Source organism: Helianthus annuus, chromosome 4, assembly GCF_002127325.2.
Source record: "Helianthus annuus cultivar XRQ/B chromosome 4, HanXRQr2.0-SUNRISE, whole genome shotgun sequence".
NCBI lineage: Eukaryota > Viridiplantae > Streptophyta > Magnoliopsida > Asterales > Asteraceae > Helianthus > Helianthus annuus.
The window spans coordinates 207,177,414-207,201,815 of NC_035436.2; the positions used below are offsets into that span (position 1 = coordinate 207,177,414).

Here is a 24,402-nt window from a genome sequence, read left to right on the forward strand (position 1 = left end):
GAGGATGCGGGAAGAAAGAAATTTGTTGTCGCCCGTTTCTTGGACTTCAAAATGGTTGATAACAAGACTGTTATGAACCAAGTCCAAGAGTTGCAAATTATACTACATGACATCCATGCTGAGGGAATGGTACTTAGCGAGACATTCCAAGTGGCAGCGATGATTGAAAAGTTACCTCCTAGTTGGGTGGATTTTAAGAATTATGTTGAACACAAACGAAAGGAGATGACTATAGAGGACCTTATTGTTCGTCTTCGGATTGAAGAGGACAATAGAATTGCCCTAAAAGGCAGCCTTGCGCAAACTTCTGCTAGCGCAAATTTGGTTGAGCATGGGCAATCCTCTAAGGGCGCGAAGGGCAAGGGGAAAAGGACAAAGGGAAAGCAAAGGCTAGCAACCTTGGACCGAATAAAGGGGTTGTGAAAAAGAAACCTCAAACGTTCCAAGGGACTTGTTACAACTGTGACGAGCCGGGGCATCGGGCTAACCAATGCAAGAAACCAAAGCGTGGGCGTGCACACATGGTGGATGAAGACGGAATGCCTATGGTGGCAATGATTTCCGACAAAAGCGCAATGATGGATGAGGTCAATACTGTGACCAACACTCCAAAAGGATAGTGGGTTGATACGGGCGCGACCCGTCACGTTTGCGCAGACAAAAGCCTCTTTACCACCTTCAAGGCGCTTTCTGGAGAAGAGAAGCTGTATATGGGAAATGCAGCCACCGCTGACATCATGGGTGAAGGAACGGTGATCTTGAAGTGGACTTCGGGGAAGGAGCTCACTCTAAGCAACGTGTTGTATGTCCCAGACTTGCACAAGAATCTAGTCTCGGGATGGTTGCTTAACAAGTTTGGATTTCGTTTAGTTTTTGAGAGTGATCAATTTATACTAACTAAACGAGGAATGTATGTAGGCAAGGGCGCCCAAAATGGTATGTTCAAATTGAATGTAATGGCTGTCAAGAACATGAATAAAATTGCTACTACTTCTACTTATATGCTTGAGTTTTCTGAATCGAATAAATGGCATGGTAGATTAGGTCACGTTAATTTTAATTCAATACGCCGTTTAATCAATTTAAATTGTATACCAACATTCCATATTTATTCACACTATAAATGTGAAACATGCGTTGAATCCAAACTTACAAGATCATCATCAAAATCGGTTGAACGAATAACCGAACCCCTTGATTTAATTCACACTAATATTTGTGATTTAAAAGCGGCACCCACAACAGGTGGAAATAAGTACTTCATCACGTTTATTGACGATAGTACTAAATATTGCTATGTATATTTACTAAAAAGTAAAGATGAAGCAATAAGTAAATTTATCTTGTATAAAAATGAAGTTGAGAATCAACTTCAAAAGAAGATAAAAGCTTTGCGAAGCGACCGAGGAGTCGAATATGTTGCACCTTTTGCCGATTTATGCGCAAAAAGTGGCATTGTACATGAGTGTACACCTCCTTATTCTCCACAATCAAATGGCGTGGCGGAACGAAAGAACTGCACATTGAAAGAAATGATGAACGCCATGTTGATAAGTTCTGGGGTGAGCCAGGAACTGTGGGGGGAAGCCATTCTCTCGGCGAATTATCTTTTGAACAAGATACCACTCAAAAAGAGAGATGAAACTCCATATGAGTTATGGAAAAGGAAGAAACCTTCATACAAATACTTGAAAGTGTGGGGGTGCCTAGCAAAGGTGATTGTACCACCTCCTAAGGCTCTTAGGATAGGACCCAAAACTGTTGATTGCATATTTATTGGGTATGCGCATCAAAGTAGTGCACATCGCTTTCTTGTACATGAGTCCAAGAATCCTGATGTACACGTAAACACTATTATGGAGGTGAATCCTAACGTTGTGTCTTACTTTGAAAATGTGTTTCTTTTGAGAAGACAAACACATGCAACGTCATCAACACCTAATTTTGAAGTAGGTGAAAGTTCATCTACACCAGTTGAGGAGGCACTTCATGATAAGACACATGAACAACCTGAGGTTGAAGAATGTGATCGCAGGCGAGGTAAAAGCCCAAGGGTTGAAAAATCCTTCGGTCTAGACTTCGTTAGCTATATGGTTGAGGGCGAGCCCAATACATATCGCGAAGCGGTTTCCTCTTCAGAAGGACCTCAATGGAAAGAAGCAATAAGAAATGAAATAGATTCTATATTGCAAAATCATACTTGGGAGTTAGTAGATCTTCCACCTGGTTGCAAACCACTTGGATATCGTTGGATATTCGAAAGGAAGATGAAAACTGATGGAAGTATTGATAAATACAAGGCTAGGTTGGTGATTAAAGGATTTAGACAAAAGGAAGGTCTAGATTACTTTGATACCTACTCGCCTGTGACGCGCATAACCTCGATTAGATTGGTTCTTGCTATAGCGGCTTTAAGAAATTTGGAAGTTCACCAAATGGACGTTAAAACCGCATTTCTAAATGGCGATTTAGAAGAAGAGATTTACATGGAGCAACCTGAAGGTTTCTCCGCCCCAGGTCAAGAGGGTAAAGTATGTAAACTCGTCAAGTCTTTGTATGGCTTGAAGCAAGCACCAAAACAATGGCACCAAAAGTTTGATCATGTCATGATTGACAATGGTTTCAAAATAAATGAGTGCGACAAATGTGTTTATTTCAAAGACACAAATGAAGGTTATGTGATATTATGCCTTTATGTAGATGATATGCTTATCATTGGGAGTAATGATAAAATTATCAAAGCTACTAAAAGCATGTTGAAAGCGAGATTTGACATGAAAGACATGGGTTTAGCGGATGTGATTCTTGGAGTAAAGATCATAAGAACCCAAGAAGGTCTTGTGTTAAGTCAATCTCACTATGTGGATAAAATTCTTGAAAAATTCAACTCGGGAGATACGAGTGTAGCTCGAACTCCAGTTGATACCTCCCAACATCTCAAGAAAAATAAAGGAGATGGAGTTGCTCAATTAGAGTATTCAAGAATTATTGGCAGTCTCATGTATCTAATGACATGTACTAGACCCGACTTGGCTTACGCGGTGAGTAGACTAAGTAGATACACCAGCAATCCGTGCGCGGATCACTGGAAGGCTATCACGAGGGTGCTTAGATACATAAGATACACAAGAGATTATGGACTGCATTATACCCGACAACCAGCAGTGATCGAAGGATACACTGATGCAAACTGGATATCGGATAATAAAGATTCCAAATCAACAAGTGGTTACGTGTTTACACTTGGAGGAGCTGCTATTGCTTGGAAGTCTTCTAAGCAAACGGTAATAGCAAGATCCACAATGGAATCCGAATTTATCGCCTTGGATAAGTCAGGCGAGGAGGCGGAATGGCTACGTCAATTCGTGGAATATATTCCAAGATGGCCAAAGCCTTTACCAGCCATATGTGTACATTGTGATAGCCAATCAGTGATTGGTAGAGCTCAAAGCTTGATGTACAATGGCAGATCAAGGCATATGCGGCGTAGACATAACACGATACGACAACTACTCTCAACGGGTGTTATCACAATTGATTATGTGAGATCAGCGGATAACATTGCGGACCCGTTTACAAAAGGCTTAAGCAGAGAGTTAGTAGAAACGTCGTCAAGAGGAATGGGACTAAAGCCGGTGGTAAATGGGAATATGAGGGAAACCTAACTTAGTTGACTGGAGATCCCAAGATCTAAGTTCAATAGGACAACTTAATCATATTACCAAAACGGAGTCACTGTGGGGGAGTACCCCAAACTAAATAAAAGGGAGTTATATATACTTCCTAGTCCATTCCAATCAGTGACATGAAGTGAGGTTAAGCATATTAAGGTTAATGATTTCGGGAAATCAAATAACCATGATGCTTTTAATGATTCATGGGAATCACCTATGTTAGAGAGAAGTGGGGTCGCTTCAAATGGATTTGTGGGGTGCGCAAATCCTAGAGCTCTCGCAGAACCAGGCTAGTGTTCCAGGACCATAATAGGACACGACAATGAGGAGTTGGCCAAACCAGGGAGAGTATTGTGTGAAGTGTATTGTCGTTTACACAAATGGGGGTATGTTCAAGGACATCGCATCTACACACCGCTAGTAAGCTAAGTGCGCTTCACAAAAGAAGGTTCAAAGGCTTCAACCTACCTATCTTGCAATACTCAACTGTCGAAGTTTATCGTTGAAAAGTGTAAGGAAAAGATCCATTTCCATACATGTGGGGGATTGTTGGAAATTTGATGAAAATAGCATTTTTCATGTGGGGGATTGTTGGAAAAATATGAGAAAATAGCATTTTTCACAAATATAGGAAAATGATTTTTTCCTATTTTGGACTAGAAATAAATATACTAAAATGAGCGGGTTTTATGTATTTATTTGTGGGTTTGTGTTCTATGTTGGAAGAGCTTCGCAACGAACTAAACCAAGTCCAAAACCGAGCTAAGATGAAAGAGATATCGATGCTCAAAGTTGGGTGTTTGAAACATTGAATGCTGAAACAAAAGGGAAAGTAGCACCTTGTCCCACATAGGAGGAGAGATGGAACTTAAATGGGTATTTAAGGTGGAACTCTCCATCGTTATTGTTTCATGTAAGCACACACTAGTGTCCTCGCGAAGGGTGCGGAGCACCCTAACTCGCACACACTCACTCGCGCGCGCGCGCGTGGCGTGGGCGACGTGGCGCTTTGATGGCGCACTTTGCACTTCGCATCACCGCGAGCCGCTTGAGAGCCGCCTTTGTATTTTTGACCGCGCGCGCGTGGTGGAGCACAAGGGTTGCAAGGACCAAGTGGTAGGTGATGCGGCGCATGACGTGACAGTCATGCGCATGCGCGCGCGAGTACACATGGCACGGAGGCGCGCGGTTGCGTGCATGGTACATGGGTCCTACTGTGTCGTGCGCGGCGCACCAAAGTGAGCCAATACGAGCGACTGTGTGGCGCGCTCGTATAGGCTCACAGGTGACGTGGCGCACGCGCGCATGGACCTGAGCCAAGAGGACGCACCGCGCATGGTGACGTGGCGCATGCGCGCATGGCAGTGAGCCAAAAGGACGCACCGCGCATGGGCGTGCAGACCTGGGCGCGCGCGCGCGCAGAAGTTTCCAGCATTGAATGACAGTGCAGTTTCAGTCCAGCTTCGTAACTGACGAGTTAATAGGCTTTGACTGAGAATTAAATGACGTATTAAATTGCATTGAAGACGTTTAATGTAATTTAAACCTCTCATTTAATTCGTTTTTGGCTGTTTCAAACCAGGAGCTGTATAAATACAGCTCCATACCCACTGCAGACAAACACCAGTAACACAACAGCAAACACCACTTTCTCTCAAAAGCTTCTTGATCTTTCTCGAGCAATTTTCAAGGTAACCTTCGGGTTGTAGGCGAACTCCGGCAGTACGCTGCTTCGGCTGTTGTACCCTGGGAAACAAAACGAGTACTCTTGGGAGACTCGGAATTTGTTTTAAGGGAAGCGTGTGGACACGTGCCTCCGCCATTCTCCTTCTACCCCATTCTTGTATTTTGGTTTTATTTCAGTTGTAATTGTATTGTAATTTTGCTTTCTTCATTTTTGCATTGTAATCAGTAATAAAAATTTGTTTATTTTATTTATTTATGCGAACGGTTCCTACAAAATCTGCCATGTTGCAACACTTTACAGCAGCTCTGACACCTCCACATGTCTCACTATCAACTTTAAAAAAGGGTCACCTTGATACGCCTCCTCAGCCAATGGAGACACAACATCGGGTTTTCAACATAGGTCCGCATGGGTCACCATGAGCTTTTTTTACTCGATTTGAGGACAAGTCAGTTCTCCGGGCAGGTAGTATTGATACGACACCCAACCCGGGTCTGACTCAAAGGCAGTTGGGTGAAAATTTAAAGACAATGGTGCCAAAAGTTAAACGCATTCAGAAGAGAAAATTTAATGAGGAAATTAGAAAAGGAGATAGTGGGCGAGTGGGTAATATTCATCTGGTAATATTCATTTTGTATACATTTTGAATTGTTACTAATTTTATTCAACTGCACATCTTTATTTTTGCGTGCAATTTGTCTTCTTTTTAGCGTTACACTCACAAATATTATTTGTTCTAAGAAACTTGTTTGTCTAGAAAACAAAAATGTCGAATGCAATTAATTTAAAAATAAAAACAAGCATAAAGAAAACATTGTTTTTAAAGACAAGAAAAAAACACATCTCAGTTTATAGAAAATAACTAAAAACATTAACTCAGGATACTTTTTAATGGAAAAAGATAACTGACAATCAAAGATGCGTGACACATTGTGGCAACTAAAAAGGTAAAAAGAAAATGATAATTTGTTTTGGGTTTTTTTAATGAAAGCAGAAAGTGGTCCTCTTATTTCTTGGATAGTGGTTAAAGACGAATAAAACAAATTTTGGCAACTATTTTCACGTGAAAGTGAAAAACTCCTTGCAATTCTTGTGTAAAACAGAACTCTTTTCTCTTTTTATTCATTCAAATAATTTGCACATTTTTGTGTGTACAACATGTAAATGGAAACATAGTCATTTAGGGATTTAGATGGATCAATCCGCTTCATAAACGTGTCATGTCCAGATACATTATAAATAAAAGGTCCCTCTCATTTAACTTTGGAGTAAAAACACATAAAGCTTTATAAACGTGTCATGTCCAGATACATTATAAATAACAGGACCGTCTCATATAGTTTTAAAGGTGCCCGAATTATGGTTCAGATATATGACATGAATAAATATATGAGTTGTATTCAAGTTAGTTCAAACCCACTAACCCGATAAAAGTACCACCTTGTAATTATAACATATAATTGGCATATATTATATGTAGTTACTAGGTTAGTTCCCGGTGTGTTACACGGGTTGAACAATTTAAACTGTAATAACAGGGTCGGCCCAAGCCCAAGTATTTTGAGGCTTGGGCCTCAGGCCACCAAATGTATAGGGCCTCAAGATTAAAAAAAAAAATTATATACTATATGGGTATGAGCCTTGTTATTAAAAGGTTGTAGCCCAGTTGGCGCGCATGTCATCTGTGTACCTTAAGGGGTTGGGTTTGAATCTCCTTTAGGCCGATCGACCGTCGTTTATTCTTTTTGGATAAGAAAAAAAATAGGCAAGAAGGGCCCCGATTTTGAAACTTGCTTTAGGCCTCTAAAATGGTTGAGCCGACCCTTTATAATAAATATTTCTTGTAAATGCAAATCAAAGACGGAAACACTTATATATATTTGATAAATAATGAAACTAATAATAATAGTAAAAAAATCTCATACATGTGTATACTCATTTAAGTAATCGATATACATTTGATGTTATCCTATATTTTTTGTATTCAATTAACATTTTTCTATTTGGTATTATTTACAATTATTAGAAGATATATATGAAAGAAAAGCGGGAAAACTTAAAAAATATGTGTCTTCAATAAATGATATGTGTCACTATATATTGAGTATAGATGTTACTGAATTTTTGAAGAATAATTTTTAAGTTTGACATATATATTCAAGCTTATAAGTATATAATATAGTCATGAATTTTTAATAAATCCAAAAAAATTATGTGATTAATGGCAAAGTGTGTTTTAGCCAAATCCTAGAATTTAAAACATAAAAGACAAGGTGCAAAAAAGCGTGAAACCCTTTAAAACTTCAATAAAAGGAGTATAGTTATCAGATAAACATTTTTCTATTTAATATATTATTTACAATTATTAAAATATTTTTGTATTTAATATTATCTACAAATTAAAAGATAAATTGTTAGAAGATAAATATGAAAGAAAGGCGGGAAAACGAAAAAATAGACGCCTCCAATGAATGACACGTGTCACACATTGATTTACTTTATTATATGTATAGATTTTATTTTACGCTTAGTTTAATCTCTTTAAATTAATTATAAGATAACTCTTCTACTAAATATTATTTATTTTAATAATATTTAGTAAGAGCATTATCTATAATATAAGATATTAAAATAAATAATATTTAGTAGGAGGGTTATTTTATAATTAATTTGAATAGATTAAACTAAAATTATAATTATCTATAAGAGATTAGCTAATACGATGACAAGTGTCCTTAAAGTGGTTTCTTTTATTATATAGTATAGATACTGAAAAAATAAGTGAAAATATATGCTTATTTTTAAGTTTTACTAAATTAACAAACAAGCTAAATTTGGAAACGAATAATAAAATTGTTTAACTATCATTATCAAAATAAATTATCACTCAAACAAACATAATTTATGTTTATGACACGAGTCTATTATTCATCAATATAGTTATCTAGTTATCTTAAGAGGGTATATGAGACTGATTATTACTTATTATGCTTATCTATCTATATGTATACGGTATTTGGGATTGATTATTGATAATGCTTATCTACTTATTACTTTATAAATAAGCAATAAGAAATAAATAACTCATATCAATAAAATTAATTTGTTAAATAAGTAAAACTAGAATTTAGACCCGCCGCAATGCGGCGGGGATTCTTTAGTTTTAACTAAGTCGATTTAGGACCCGCACGTTATGTTGAACCTGTCAAACGGGAAAAAATAAACGATGTAAAAACGTTCACCCAAACACGCATGTTGCGTCGTGTTAACTCGCAAAATTTAGAACGAAACGTAAAAACGTTAAACCAAAGAGGCACGTTGCGATGTGTTAAGTCACAAAATTTAGAACGAAGCATAAAGCGAAAAATTTGCGGAAATTGAAAACTATAAAGGACTAAAGTTGTAAGTAAAAAAAGTTGTGAGGATAAATTGCAAAAGAGATAAAAAGTTTTGGGTTAAAAGTAAAAAAACAAATAGTTTTGTGTTAACAGTTATTTATGAAATACTTTTGAGTGAAAAGTAAAAAAATCAATTTTTTTTAAAAACCCTCAAAGATAAGGTTACAACAACCATATGCATAACCATTTTTTCTTTGAAAAAACACCCCCGCGTTGCGACGGGGGGCATAAAACCATGTCAAATAACATCAATGTCATACCATCGCCAGCGACCACAAACACTGAATTTGCGGCGAAAAAATGAGACTGAAACGTAAAACATAGAAAATAATAACTAAGTCGATTTAGGACCCGCACGTTATGACGAACTTGTCAAACAGGGAAAAAAATAGACGACGTAAAAACGTTGAACTACACACGTACATTGCATCTCATTAACTCGCAAAACTTATGACAAAGCGTAAAACGGAACGTAAAAATGTTGAACCACACACGCACGTTGCGCCGTGTTAACTTGCAAAATTTAGAACGAAGCGTAAAACGAAAAATTTGCAGAATATGAAAAGTACAGGAGACCAAAGTTGAAAGTAAAAAAGTTATTAGGTTAAACTGAAAAGATAAAAAGTTTAGAGCTAAAAGTTGTAACCCAAATAGTTTTGGGTTAAAAATAACACATCAAATGCTTTTGGACCAAAAGTATAAAATCAACTTTTTTTTTGTAAAACTCCCCAAACATAATTTACAACTCCTAATGCACACAAAAGTTGATAATTTATATAGTGTATAATTAATGTATACGGTATTTGGGGTTGATTATAGATAATGCTTATCTAGTTATTACTTTATAAATAAGCAATAAGAAAGAAATAACTCATATCAATAAAACTAATTTCAGTAATTTGTTAAATAAGTAAAGTTAATTTGTTAAATAGTTTGTTTAAATAAACATTAAACACTTTTAAAGTTGATTCTATTTTATCATTTTTGCAGTTCATAATCAGTTTTAATAAAAAATCTCAAATAGTCACTGTCGGTTTTTACAACAAATTCTTGGCCGAATCGCTAACTATAATTTTAGAAAAAGACAAACCAAACCAAACCAGTCGAGTTGATTTGTGTCGGCCGGTGGTTCTGGTGGTTTGACGGTTTAGAACAACTTCTTTTAGACATCATAATTTTTGTATAAGTTTTTTTAAATGATAAGATGGGTCATACTCATACATATATAACACATATAATAACATCATGTTTCTAAAATGAAAAAAATATGTAAAATTATACGGACGGCTCGATTTACATGGTTGGCTCCCGGTTTCAAGTTCCAAACCGTAACCCGAATAATATATATATTTAAAGCCAAGCAACTATTTGACTCGCTTTGGCTAGGATGATTTCAACAATTTATGAACGCCTTTAGTCTCAAACACTCCATAGTGATTGAATAACATTGTATCATGTAAATATATTACATATCATTTGTATGTTATGTGCAACAAATAACCAACCAAAACATATTGTTAGCATGCATGTACTTACTTGCATGTTATCATCAACTTTATTTTATGTATATATATATTTACAACAATTCTGGTTAATATTCTTTCTTAAATTATGTACATCATCAACATTATCCTTTCCTTAAATCATGTATTATCATATATCAAAACTTAGATGCTCAAAAATACATGTTAAAGTTAAAAAAAATCATTCAATGATTGCAGAAATATTCTACCAAATTAGATTAGATAGAATCAGATGTTGATTCCTTCTTTAGCAAAGGAAGTTTTTTCATTCAATTTAATATGTACACATGCTGTTACTTGATCACCTCTTTCTTCTATTCTGCAACAGATTTGTTATTCGCTAGCTGTGAAGAAGAACTTTCCAGAACTGAACATGTAACCAGTTGCGCCCATTGTTTCAATCTCATCTTCACTTTTTGCGGATCATCACCTAATCAAATCAAATCAAAACAGCATTTAATTAATTAAGTGAGATTTTAATATTTAATCATTTAAACGAATTAATTTTCGTGCATCCAAAGGTAATTTTCAGATTTTTGGTTCGTTTACTTGAATTATCACCTAAACAAATCGAATCAAAACAGCATTAAATTAAATGAGATTTGATCGTTTGAACAAATTCATTGTAGTGCTTTGAATTAAAAGTGATTTTGAGTTTGTTTACTTCATTATCATCTAAACATATCAAATCAGCATTAATTCACACGAGATTTAATCAAATAATCGAATCAAAAATTAGACAAATCATCAGCTAAACAAATCAAATCAAATCGAATCGAAACAGCACTAAATCAAACGAGATTTGATTATTTAATCATTTAAACGACGAGAAAAGTGATTTTGAGTTTGCTTACTTGGATCGATAATCACGGAGGTCGGAGACGAAGAACTCGACGAAGAATCGGAGCTTAACGAAGAGGACCTTGACAGGAGTCTACTATTATACTGGCGGTTAACAGCAGCGTAAAATTCGAGTGCCGGAAAAGCATGCGAGAGTTTCGGATCCAAATCGGTACACGGAAGGAAACCGAAACCTAGGTCAAAACACGCTTTGAGCTCCTTGACGTCATCGTCAGTGATGTCAGTGTCAGTAGCAGCACCGTCGATGCTCTTGCTCCGGCGGTGGCGGAAACGACGTCGTTGATTGTTTTTAAGTTTCTGCCATTCGATGTCGCGGTGGATGTCCGGTGACCACGAGCGTTGCTTGGAGAGAATCGAAGGTGTTTGTTTGGAGTTTTCCATTGGCGGAGGTTCAACGTGTTCGCCGGAATTCCTCCGGCGAAGTTGTTGGAGATATTTTTTATAATCAGAATGAAGGAGAGAGTGAAAGAGGGAGAGGATGTATTTAAATGTGTGTTGAGTTTGGTGGGTCCTCTACAATATCTGAGCTGGCACATTGTGGGCCCGATATGTTATTGGGTTTAACAAGATTCACATGTGGGCCCAACCATGATTGGGCCTTCGTGAAAGGGTGATCAAATAATCATAGCTTGAGGCTTGAGTGCTTGACCATTAAGCCTCGAGACATGAGTTGGTGTTTGGTTTAACATGGATTTAATATTTTAAAACAAAATTTCCGCATTTGAATGAAAAAGTAGGTGTGTATGGGCCGGTTTAATTCGGTTTTTACCATTAATTATAAGTTTATAACCAATCTTTCAAAAAATACCATTAACCATAATCGCTTGTGTGGTTATGGATTTTCTTAACCATAACCATAATCAAACTTCGGTTATGATTCGGTTTCGGTTAATTTTGGTTATTAACAAAAAAAACTTTAACTAAAACTAACTTTTAGGATAAAGTTAGAAAATTATACTAATGGGGCCTACAAAATAAGAATGAAACTCATCATGTTGGACTTAACTTGGGTCTTTTTCATAAGCCAACGAAGACTACGTTTTTTTTCTTTTTTTTTTGTTAAGCTACCGATGTAGGATTTCTTTTAGCAAAGTAATCATGTACTCGGTGTTATATAGAAGATTCATACGATCATAATATCTCGGTCCTTCATCAAAATAAGGGCATCTACATCAATATTATTTTGTTACTAACATACTTTTTTCTTAGTAAAAAATTTCTACATGGTTATTGTAAAACATAAATTCATTGTATCAAATTATAGACTTAATATTACAAGCTCAGTTCGGTTTCAGTTATATCGGTTAACCAAAGCTTCATAACCATCGGTTATATTGGTTATCGGTTAAAATCGGTTCAATTATGCCAGTTATGATTCGATTATCGGTTATGACAGTTAGTTTGCTCACCCTACTTTTAAGGGTGAGGGGTATAATAGCGGGGACTTGTTGCGGTGAGTTGGATTCACCGATCGGTGACCACCCTCTGTTGTTTGAGTCACCGAAATTTTGCACTTTTTCGGTATATATTCACCGATGCGGGAAGAGGGAATGAGGAGGGAGAGAGGTTTAATGGTGGGTCCCAACCCCTTTCAACCAATCACAATTTTTTTATTTTTGAGTTAAATGCCATTTTAGTCCCTGTGGTTTGGGCCATTTTACCAGTTTAGTCCAAAGGTTTCATTTTTAACCTGTGGGTCCAAAAAGGTTTTACAGTTGCCATTTTAGTCCACTGGGTTAACTTCATCCATTTTTTCTGTTAACGAGAAGACCAATTTGGTCATTTTGTATGTAATTCTGTTAACTAAAAGGGCAATTCAGTCATATAAAATAACCGAATTGGCCTTCTCGTTAACAGAAAAAATGGATGACGTTAACCCAGTGGACTAAAATGGCAACTGTGAAACCTTTTTGGACCCACAAGTTAAAAATGAAACCTTTGGACTAAACTGGCAAAATGACCCAAACCACAGGGACTAAAATGGCATTTAACTCTTTATTTTTTAACCTACTCAAACACTCTAGGGTGATTGACCACACCCCCTAATTGAGTGCAAAATGGGAAGTGGAATAGAGAGTTGACATGGCATAATATTATTGTATAAAATTTCACTCAAACACTCTAGGGTGATTAACCATACCCTCCACCCTAAGAATGGACGGAGTGTACCACTACCCAGTGTATCTGGTCTTCAATTTGTTGAGCTTCATATTAACTGATGAGAATTGTCTCTTTTTGATCTTTGGGAACGGCTATGGAGCCGTTGGAATTAAAACCTTATTAAAAACCAACTACTTTATGCATATGGTACTTGTACAACTAGCTTTGGGAGTTTTTCAAAAAAAAATTGGATTTTTCCTTTTTAACCCTAAAGTTTCAATCTTTTACAAGTTAAGTTTAAAGTTTTAATATTTGTTTTCTTTTTAACCCTGAAGTTTTAATTTTTGACAATTTGAGTTTAAAGTTTTAACCTTTGGTAATATCTGTTTCCTTTTTAACCCTAAAGTTTTAATCTTTGACAATTTGAGTTTAAAGTTTTAATCTTTGGTATTTTAACCCCTTTAATTAATTTGACTTTCACTTCTAATTCTAATTCAAAAGTTTCCATCTTATATAATTCAACCCCTTTGATTAATTTGATTTTTCACTTTTAATTCAAAAGTTTCAATCTTTTGCGATTTAATCAGTTTCATTTTTTTACTTATGTGTGTAACCTTCGCTTTGGGGGTTTTACAAAAAAATTGATTTTTTTACTTTTCACATAAAAGTATTTCATAAATTACTTTTAACCTAAGACTATTTGTTTTTTTACTTTTAACACAAAACTTTTTTATCTTTTGCAATCTATCCTCACAACTTTTTTTGTTTTCAACTTTGGTCCTTTATAGTTTTCATTTTCTGCAAATTTTTCTCTGTATGCTTCGTTCTAAATTGTGTGACTTAACACATCGCAACGTGCGTCTTTGGTTTAACGTTTTTATATTTCGTTCTAAATTTTGCGAGTTAACACGACGCAACGTACGTGTGTGAGTGAACGTTTTTACATTGTCTATTTTTTTCCCGTTTGACAGGTTCAACATAACGGGCGCGTCCTAAATCGAGTTAGTTATAACTAAGAATTCTCGCCGCATTGCGGCGGGTCGTAATTCTAGTTATTCTTTTAAAAAGTTAGTTTTTTTCAAAGTTAAAACTCTATTTATGTATATCAACATTCAAACACTACTCTATACACAAATATTGAAACACTACTTCACCAAAATTCAAACACTACTCTGGACACAAATATTTTTCAAAGGATACACAAAAATCAAAGGTTAGTACAACCAAGAAATCTTCTAAATCGCGAGGAGTCGGTTCAAGCGCAAGAGGGCGTGAGAGGAGCCGCTTCAAACTCGAGTCATCAATTGTATAAACCACAACTAAATTTTACACAACCCAGGGTCGGCCCTGAGAATTCGTGTACCCTGTTCGAGCTCCAAAAAACGTGCCCTTAGGCCTTAACAAAATTGGGTATTGGGCTCAGTAAAGGTCTAAACCTAATGCTAATGGGCTAATAACTAATCTAAAGTATAATAATAGTTTTGTAAGTGGGCCTATGTTGGTGTTTGTATAGGTATACCCTATGAAAAAAGAAATTTTTACATATACATATCGGGTTTTTTTCTAAAAATAGCGTGCCCTCGGAAATATCGGGCTCTGGCCGGTGGTCCTCCCAGGGCCGGCCCTGACACAACCACAAGCACAGTTGTTTCCATACCAACAATATGCCTATCAGTCACAGTTTTTTACACAACCACAAGGTCCTACTCTAGTTGCACACGGTCGATACAAATACACTTTAGAATATCAGCAAGCATTCGAACTGCTTGCCAACGCGATCTTTATGCAATTAGCCAATAAGCGCTATGATGAACCGATATATGATATGTTTGACAGCATGTATTTGTAACTGATGAAGCAAAATTTGGAATTGATTTCATGTTACCTTTTATGTGTGTAAAATTTGTTTTTTTTAACGGTTAAAAATGACAAACCAAACCAACTATTCAGTTCAGTCTGGTCCATTACTCGTATGGTTCAGTCCCCATCCCAGTTCGGTCTAGTTATCGGTTCTTGTATTTTTCAAATTCATTTCAAGTTGGTTCCAGTATGTACCGTATGGTACCCGTATAATGGTTCGGTTCCTGTCTGGGCCTCGGTTCTATTTATCCATTATAAATTATCAACATGTTGATGCATTGAGTAATTGTACTCTATGCTTAGAGAGATTTTCAAAAAAAAAAAAAAATTGATAAAATTACATTTTTAACCTAAAACTATTTTGGTTTTTTACTTTTAACCTAAAACTATCTTTGTCAATTTAACCTAAGAAGTTTTTTACTTTCAATTTTGGTACCCTATACTTTTCATATTTCGCAAAAATTCGTTTTACGTTTTGTTCTAAATTTTGCGAGTTAACACGACGCAACATTCATGTGTGGTTCAACATTTTTACATTTTGTTTTACGCTTCGTTCTAAATTTTGCGAGTTAGCATTACGCAACGTGCGTGTGTGGTTCAACGTTTTTATGGTCGTCTATTTTTTACCGTTTGATAGGTTCATCGTGACGCACAGGTCCTAAATCGACTTAGTAATTATTTTCTATGTATTATGTTTTGGTCTAATTTCTCCGTATTAACACGTCGCAACCTCAGTGTTGGTCGTCGCTAGCGGTGTTGTGGCCATGGTGCTATTTGTCATGATTTTACGCCCCCCACCGCAACGCGAGTGTTAATACTAGTTGTTTACAAATTCAGTTGTGGTCCAACCACGTACCCGTTGGAATAATAATGAAAATGGAAATCTAAGAGCCGCTAGCAACTTTGAATATGATTTTTATCACAACTTTTGGACAATAATAACTGTATATAGTTATTATTAATATACCAAGTATAAACTGTGTTTGTGTCCAAAGTGAAGCTAAGTTAATTGAGACAAATGAAAAAACTGTGAGAAATGGTAAACAACTGCAATGTCTGATACTAAAATTACTACCTTAAGAACCTAAACCACAACAAAATCTACATTGAATAACACATGAACATCTAAATCACCCCAAATTCAAAAACAATCAATGTTGATTCATGGTTGTAGTGTACAACCACCAAACCAAAGCACCTTAAATAGATGGTATATTTGAAGGAGACTGAGGCGATCCGGGCTCGAGTAGAAAACTTCTACTACAATAAGACCGCGAGGTACTAGAAGAAGATGCTAAACCCCTTGCATCCCAACTTTGGTTCAAAGTCCTACGCGATCTACCTTTACTTGTTCTCCCTTTCACATCATATAAAGTTTCAACGAAGCCACTATGCATGGGGTCCGCGCACTCGTATAAAAGTCTCAACACCTGTTTGATCGAAGGCCGGGCCCGCCCTTCTCTCTGGGTACACCATTTCACTAGTGTGATTAGTGTATGAAGTTGGTCAAAGTCAAAGGAGTTGCCAATAGTGGGGTCCACTAGCTCGATGATTTGCGATTCTGATGTCATTAGGGTTTGACATGACTCGACTAAGTTTTTGTTGTCGTGTATGGCTCGTTTAGAGGTTATTAGTTCTAGTAGTACAACCCCGTAACTGTAGATGTCACTTTTTTCTGTTAGTTCTTGTGTCACGACGTATTCTGGGTCCATGTAACCTGAGTTCAATTAAAAAGATCAAAATCTTTTACAGGATGCAACTGAATTTAGTAAAAGTCTAAAGTGTCTATTTAGACATGTGCCTGATTTTATATGAGGTAACCAACTTTTTTATGCTAGAACAAAATCAACATTTTGAGAAAACTGATTGATAGGGTAAACTTGTAGATAGGGGTGCAAATGAGCCGAGCTACTCGAACGAGCTGAGCTTTAACGAGCTCGAGTAAACGAGCCCGAGCGGCCGAGCCCGAGCTTCGCTTATCGAGCTCGAGCCTGCTCGCGAGCCTAAACGAGCTTTCTGTTTATATATTTTTAATTAATATATTAAACATATATTATATAATAATAATTACCATTTATATAAATATAAAAAAAATAACTAAATTATATGTATAATAATAATTATAATTAATATAAATTAATTAATAATACTATACGAGTCGAACCCGAGCCGAGCTCGAGCTTGGAAAATTACCTTCGAACCGAGCTCGAGCTTTTAAAATAAAGTTCGAATCGAGCCGAGCTCGAGCTTTCATATGTTAAACGAGCTCGAGCTCGAGCCTGGCCGAGCTCGGGCTCGGCTCGGCTCGTTCGCACCCTTACTTATAAAGATTACATGGTCAAAATATCATCATGGTCGCTGACGTGTCATTAGATTTGACCATGTTGACTTTTTCCCCTGAGATGGCACCTAAAAACGGGTTAGCTTGGAAGATGACCTTAAACTTAAAAAATTAAAATCAAATATCGATTGTTTTTTCTAGCCAAAATTAGAAATCTGACCAACGTTGGTTTCCGTTAAGTTTTTTGCTCTATAGATTTTTTTTTCTAACCTGGAGTTCCTCTGATCTCTGTATTAACTGGTTCAAAACAGACGGAACCATCTTTAGATGCGTATGCAAGCCCAAAGTCTGCAACCTGGATCACAAGTATTAAAAAAGACAGATCGTTTTAAATTCGCAGAAACATTGTTTGTATAACTGGCATCTAATGTGACGCCTGATGTGGCATTAACCAGTGTCGCGTCAGCAATATACAGGTAAAATCAATTCGGTGTATGTTACTAAAATCCTAATAAATTGTCGAGTGAATTTCAAGGATTGTCCTTTATCTTTATACCTATTTTCAGGCGCTGTCCTTTATGTTTAAAATTGACGAGTTTTGTCCTTTATGTTTTTATATCATACACGTTTTGTCCTTTAGGCCTAACCCAGTTAGTTTTTTCAGTTAAATTTGGTCATATGCTTTGCACATGAGGGCATTTTTGTCAATTCAAAGGTAAGTTCAACGGCAGATTTACAGCTCAAAGCTTTTGCAACCTTTGAATTGACAAAAATACCCTCATGTGCAAAGCACATGACCAAATTTAACTGAAAAAACTAACTGGGTTAGGCCTAAAGGACAAAACGTGTATGATATAAAAACATAAAGGACAAAACTCGTCAATTTTAAACATAAAGGACAGCGCCTGAAAATGGGTATAAAGATAAAGGACAATCCTTGAAATTCACTCTTCTTGTCGAGTGAATTTCAAGGATTGTCCTTTATCTTTATACCTCTTGGTTTCTATTTCGCGTCTAATTTAAATTTGGTTGCGGAAAACAAGAAAAAAGGTAAAGTTTGTTCCTATTTCGCGCAATTTGCCCTATAGTATTTGAAGGACATAATTGTCAATTTTCATTACCTTTCCTACGAGATTCTCATCAAGTAATATATTACTGGACTTGATGTCTCTATGGCACAGAGGCGGATCACAGTAGAAGTGGAGGTATTCCTGAAATATGTTTTATAAAAAAATTCCATAAGATGAGGACACAAAAATATGTTTATAGAATAATATATTTTATAAATAAATACCAAAGCTCTTTTAAGTTAACTATGAATTTTGCCATTATTAGTTTATTACCAATGCGTTTGCCACGTCAACTGCAATTTGAATTCTTGTTGGCCAACTCAGCCGAGGCACACCCGGAGCTGTGCAAAAGCATAATGATTTTAGAAAGAAGAAGAATTAAAGAATCATAAAAAAATAAAATTACATACTGTGAAGATGATCCTTTAAGCTCCCGTTTGCCATATATTCGTACATGAGAAACCTGCCTCAAACAATCACCACCTCTAAATTAATAATAAGCAAGAAAACACATGGTGATAGGGCTGCAAACGAACCAAACGTTCGGCGAACAGTTCGTGAACCGTTCGGCGGGAAGTTCGTTTGTGTTCGTTCGTTTATTAAACAAACGAACACGAACAAGAAATTTCGTTCGTTTAGTTAAATGAACAAAACTTGAACGGAGGTCGTGTTTGTTCGTTTATGTTCGTGAACGTTCGTTAACGTATTCGTTTGTGTTCAATAGTTCATTAGTGTTTTTAGTTTTTATATTTATTTAAATACTTCAAAATTCCGACAAAATAAATATCTAGTAAGTGTTAGTGTATTATATATTTTGTTCATGAACGATTGTTTGTGTTCATTTGTTTCCATTTGTGTTCATGAACATTAATTTGTGATCGTCTGTGTTCGTCAACGTTCGTTGCCTAAAATTAACAAACAAACACAAAGAACACGAACAAGTTCATTTCCTTAACAAACGAACACGAACATAAAATCTCGTTTGATAAGCGTTCGTGAACGGTTCGCGAACACATATATTTCTTAACAAACAAACACGAACACAGTCTTGTTCGTGTTCGTTCGGTTCGTTTGCACCCCTACATGGTGATGTATGAGAATAACGATAACAATTACCTTTCATGTTTTTCAATGCAAAATCCCTTTAAGGCAACAAGATGGCGATGATGAAGTCTAGCAAGAAGCTCAATTTCTCTGCAAAATTCTTCTGCAGCCTGTTCTGAAACTTTATCCATACGTTTTACTGCTACCATTGAACCATCATTCAGTTGAGCTTTGTATACAGTCCCAAATCCTCCTTGTCCAATAACCGTATTAAAATTGTCGGTTGCTTTTTTCGTCTCTTTATAACTGAACTTTGTAAACATAGATGATGGACCTGCATAAACTTCCAACCAATTCCCTTATAAAGGAGATCTGAGAAATGAAAGGGAGAGAGAGAGTACAAAATGCAAACCACAGGGACCATCCATGTACTTTTGGAAAAAAGATGGGGACTAGATGTGTTACAAAGTGCAAACCCCAGGGACCATCCGTGTACTTTTGGAAAGTTAGGGACCAAATTCAAAATTTTGGTAAACCACAAGGACCAGCCAGAGTTGGCGGTGGTTGGCTGTTCGATGAAGAAGAAGGTGGGCCCCTTTTAATAATAACAGAGCAATTTGATCATTTCATCAAAACTTAACAGAATAAACGGATGGAGTTACCGGAGGTGGACTGTAATTGTTACAAAAGTAAAAGTATTGGTACTGTTTTGGCAATTTTTAAACTAATGGACTGTAATGGTTGTTTTCAACAAACCACATGGACAAAAAACGTAGTTAACTCTATGTAATTCAAGAAAAGAGAAGACAAAAAAGTGTATACGGGTCAGCCCAACCCTACCTGTTTTGACCCGTTCAAAAAAGTGGCCTTTTACAAACTTAACAAGTTTTGACCCGTAACCCAACCCGCCAGGCCCGGTGAACCGCTTAATTTGCCATGTAAAGATTATACAATCAATTACCGTCTTGAAACTTTTTTGTTGGCTGCGATTTTGTTTCCGTTGAGGTTTTATCAATCGTCATGTCATGTCCTTCGAGTTCTTTACTTTTTCTGCGAATAAGGAAAACCATTAATACCAGCATGATAGCGGCTAGCACTGTAACTGCAATGCCAACAGCAGGAACCAGTGACAGATGGTAGGAACGGTGTCTAATTTCCGGTGCGGTCAAAGAGAGTTGACTTGGGCCCGCGGCACCAAACGAACTTGGAGATAACCCAGGTGAAGAAGATATAGGTGTGGAGGATCCTGTTAAAGCAACAAATCAACAGTTTACAATAATATTAACAAGAGTAAATTGCCATTTTCGTCCCTGAGGTTTGGCCATTTTTGCGACTTTCGTCCAAAGGTTTGTTTTTCCGCATCTGAATTCAAAAGGTTTGAAATATTGCGATTTTCATCTGGCTCGTTAACTCCATCCATTTTTCTCTGTTAAGTCAGGGGTACTTCCGTCTTTTTTGCTAACTAAAAGGGCAATTCGGTCTTTTCACTCTATGTAAAAAGAGCAAATACCCCTAAAAAACCGAATTGCCCTTTTAGTTAACAAAAAAGGCGGAAATAACCCTGACTTAACGGAGAAAAATATATGGAGTTTAACGAGCCAGATGAAAATGGCAAGATTTCAAACCTTTTGGATCCAGATGTGGAAAAACAAACCTTTGAATGAAAGTCGCAAAACTGGCAAATCCTCAGGGACGAAAATGGCATTTTACTCTATTAAGAATTTCTCTAAAAAAACCAGCCTTACCTGAAGTGCTACTGAGTCCTTGAACTCCGAAAAAACAGTCAGCGGTCTCAACAGCCGCTACATCGTCAACTTGGCTAGCAATAGCAACAAACGTTGCATCTCTACAAGTACTTAACGTGATATTATCCGCAGCTCCGACTAAATTCCTCAAAAACAAAATTCCAGCGTTTAAACACTTTTTACAACGTCCCTCACCTAACGGTGCTCTACAATGCAACGTGACATTAGAAAATTTTGGAGATTGGTGCATCTTATCGACTGTTTTTATTCCGAGGCACTCGTAATTGACATGAATTCTCGTCCCGAATCCACAAAAAGCCGTAGCATTTTTTGTCATTCCATGTGTTTCCAACGTTTGGGATATGGCTTGGAGACAGATATCGGATAGTTCTGGAGGAACTCCTAGGTTGTTACTCGTGTTTGCATAACGAGCAATTGAAACTGCGATAAGGGCGTTGATGTAACGACAACAACTTGCTCTTGATTCCGTGTGGGAACAAATGGTGGCAGCATGAGTAAAATTAGAGCCACTGATATTCAACGGGCAACCTGCTTTAATGAGTGAAAAGGACCGCAAATTAAATAAATCCTTCATGAATAATGAAACATTAAGGTATTATATAGATATAACATATCAGTGTAGTTCCATGAATTTCTAAAATATTTTGAAAAAATCTACTTTGTACCAATGTACCTTATATATGATATTGATTCTTATATAAAAAAGTCTTTACAGTACCAGAAAGAAAGAAAGTACCCAAAAAAGTAGAGTAGGTACTCATAAGAGTAGAATTTTTTTTTAATAAGCGATACTGTGGAACGAAACCCCCCCCCCCCCCCCCTCACATTAGTCATTCCATCTTTTCAAATCACTTCAACGCCAAGCCACTACACGGGGGCGGCAAGGGGGAGCAACAGCCCCTTGTTCGTTACCCCATTAACGGGCGCGAAGCAGATGAGAGATGGGGTCCACAGGTTATCAACCGATCACTAACTTTGTATTTTATATTTTTTTCTTTTATATAATTTTTAGTTAAACAACTAAACACTTTTGAGGTTTAGTTAGTTAAATCCAACTGCCTACATGCCAGTGACGTGGCACAAACATTTTCTACATTGTACTTAAACCACTACCCATAGTCTTATATGCCCCTATGCACGGCAACACGGGCTATAACAAGCACATAAAGTGTCAATACGCCTGTTAGGGGTGAGCAATAACCGAACCGAAAACCGACAAATTCGAACCGAAAATCAGTTATTGGATATTTTTTGTACCATCGGTTAACCGAAATTAACCAAACCGAACCGAATCATTAAAATCTTCGTATATTTCTAGCTTTTATATCTCCATTTCTTGTTTTATATTTCCATTTCATGTGTTTATACCTCCATTTTATTTATCTATACATCAAATTCATGTATTAATATATCTGTTTCATGTACTTTTACCTCCATTACATGTATATTTCTAAACAAAAAATTTAGCCAATGTTTGGTTTGGTTATTAACCAATCCGAAACCGACAAATTTACCGACTAAACCGAACCTAAACCGACAAATTAATCGAATAAACCGAACCTAAACCGACAAATTAACCAAATAAACCGAAGTACCGAACCTACCGATGACTTCGGTTTTGGTTACCGATAATGCTAACTCAAAACCCTAAACGAAGCACCTCTGAGTTCACACTTTACATTATTTTTATATTTTATTACCTTTTTAGCTGCGTTCATTTCTAATACTAAATCTACACAATTAACAAATAATCAGGAACATTTAGTTGGAAATTATTACAACTGAAATGCTCTGAGGCATAAACATCAACAAAAACAGTCTGAAAATTGATGGAATAACAAACAAACAAACTGAATACTATCAATCAAACTCAAACCAAAAATCGAATAAGATTTTCAGCAACGACGAGAGTAAAACTAGTTAGTTACCTGAAGCTGCCATTGCAGGAGGAGAAACCTGCATTTCTGCAAGCAACAACAGAGACATTAACAGCAACAGTATTATCCACCTATGTTCCGCCATTGTTGTTCAGAATCAGCGTAAGTTAGTTAGTTAGTGAGTGAGATGAGGAAGGAAGATAGTGGAATCGTGTCTGCGTAAGTTAGCAAAGGCCGCTTACGTTAGCGAAGCGTGCGTGTCCGTGACTTTTTGAAAGGAAGGAAGAAGACAGTCAAATGTATTTGGTTGCTCCTACTTTCAGAAAATTACTATTTTACCCTTCACCCCCATGTCTTTTATATTTAGAGGAAGAAGACACTTTTACCTTTGAATATTCTCCATGTTAGTCCCACCTTTCACCTATTTTTCTTCAGCCGGTCCTCAGTTAAAAAAACTTAATCTGAATTACAAACTGACGTATTAGAGCTTTGTATCAGAACGAGGATACGAGTCTACTGATGTAAAACATACCTCGAAACAGCGCTCCAAACGACTTGATTTTTGTTAATTGGAATTTTGAACACCTGAACACGTAGATATCTTAACAAACGAACACAAACAAGGTCTTCTTCGTGTTCGTTAGGTTCGTTTGCACCCTACTCATCAGGGGCGGATGTACCTTATGATAAGGGGTAGTCTCCACTACCCCTTGACGCTCCGGTGGTAGTGTAAATTTTTGAAAAATTTGACGTTTTTTTGATGTTTTTTCGATTTCGTTACCCCTTTCTTTTAAAACGTTACCCATATGAAGGTTTTATAGATCCGTCACACTGCTACTTATACCAACTACTTTCTTTAAACTATGCATTTTTATTTAAAAAGGTAAAACATTACTATCTATATTGGTTAAAAAAAATTAGTTTTCAGTTTACTTGGTCATGTGATACGATAATTATATTATTTCGTGATAGTTGCTTATATGCTCGAGACATGAAGTGCAATTTGGAGTCGTGAGTTTAATTTTGGCTCGTATATATTATATGTAATTTACATGACGTACATCATCTATGTTCATCATAGAACCAATGGGTAGAAAGAATTATCTATCATAAGGGTAGGTTGCCTTTTGATTAAGGTAATTGGTCATAAAGGTGGGTTGCCTTTTATTTAAGGGAATTGGTTTATTTGAAACCATGTGTTTGTTTGTTTGTTTCTATTTCAACTATGTGTGGTTGCATGGAATGATATCTTGGTGATGTT

At 36.5% G+C, this 24,402-nt stretch overlaps 2 protein-coding genes across 5 annotated transcripts; both read right to left on the bottom strand.

The window, feature by feature from the left end:
- Positions 1-10,431: 10,431 nt before the first annotated feature.
- LOC110938244 lies at positions 10,432-11,608 on the bottom strand. Its single transcript, XM_022180703.1, has 2 exons — positions 11,137-11,608; positions 10,432-10,712 (listed from the first exon to the last, which is right to left on the bottom strand). The coding sequence occupies exons 1-2, from the start codon at positions 11,522-11,524 to the stop codon at positions 10,597-10,599; spliced, it is 504 nt and encodes a 167-aa protein (XP_022036395.1). The 5' UTR covers positions 11,525-11,608; the 3' UTR covers positions 10,432-10,596.
- Positions 11,609-16,112: 4,504 nt separating this feature from the next.
- LOC110938243 (probable receptor-like protein kinase At1g49730) lies at positions 16,113-23,406 on the bottom strand. 4 transcript variants are annotated; one of them, XM_022180700.2, is made up of 9 exons: positions 23,193-23,406; positions 21,244-21,792; positions 20,460-20,744; positions 19,571-19,841; positions 18,865-18,917; positions 18,728-18,795; positions 18,506-18,595; positions 17,655-17,739; positions 16,113-16,820 (listed from the first exon to the last, which is right to left on the bottom strand). In XM_022180700.2, exons 1-9 carry the CDS (start codon positions 23,284-23,286, stop codon positions 16,303-16,305), a joined length of 2,013 nt encoding a protein of 670 aa, XP_022036392.1. In that variant the 5' UTR covers positions 23,287-23,406; the 3' UTR covers positions 16,113-16,302. The 4 variants fall into 4 exon arrangements, with proteins under 4 accessions (XP_022036392.1, XP_022036391.1, XP_022036393.1 ...); XM_022180699.2 differs by having other exon boundaries at positions 21,244-21,795; XM_022180701.2 differs by having other exon boundaries at positions 19,571-19,832; positions 21,244-21,795; positions 23,193-23,405.
- Between the last annotated feature and the right edge of the window lie 996 nt (positions 23,407-24,402).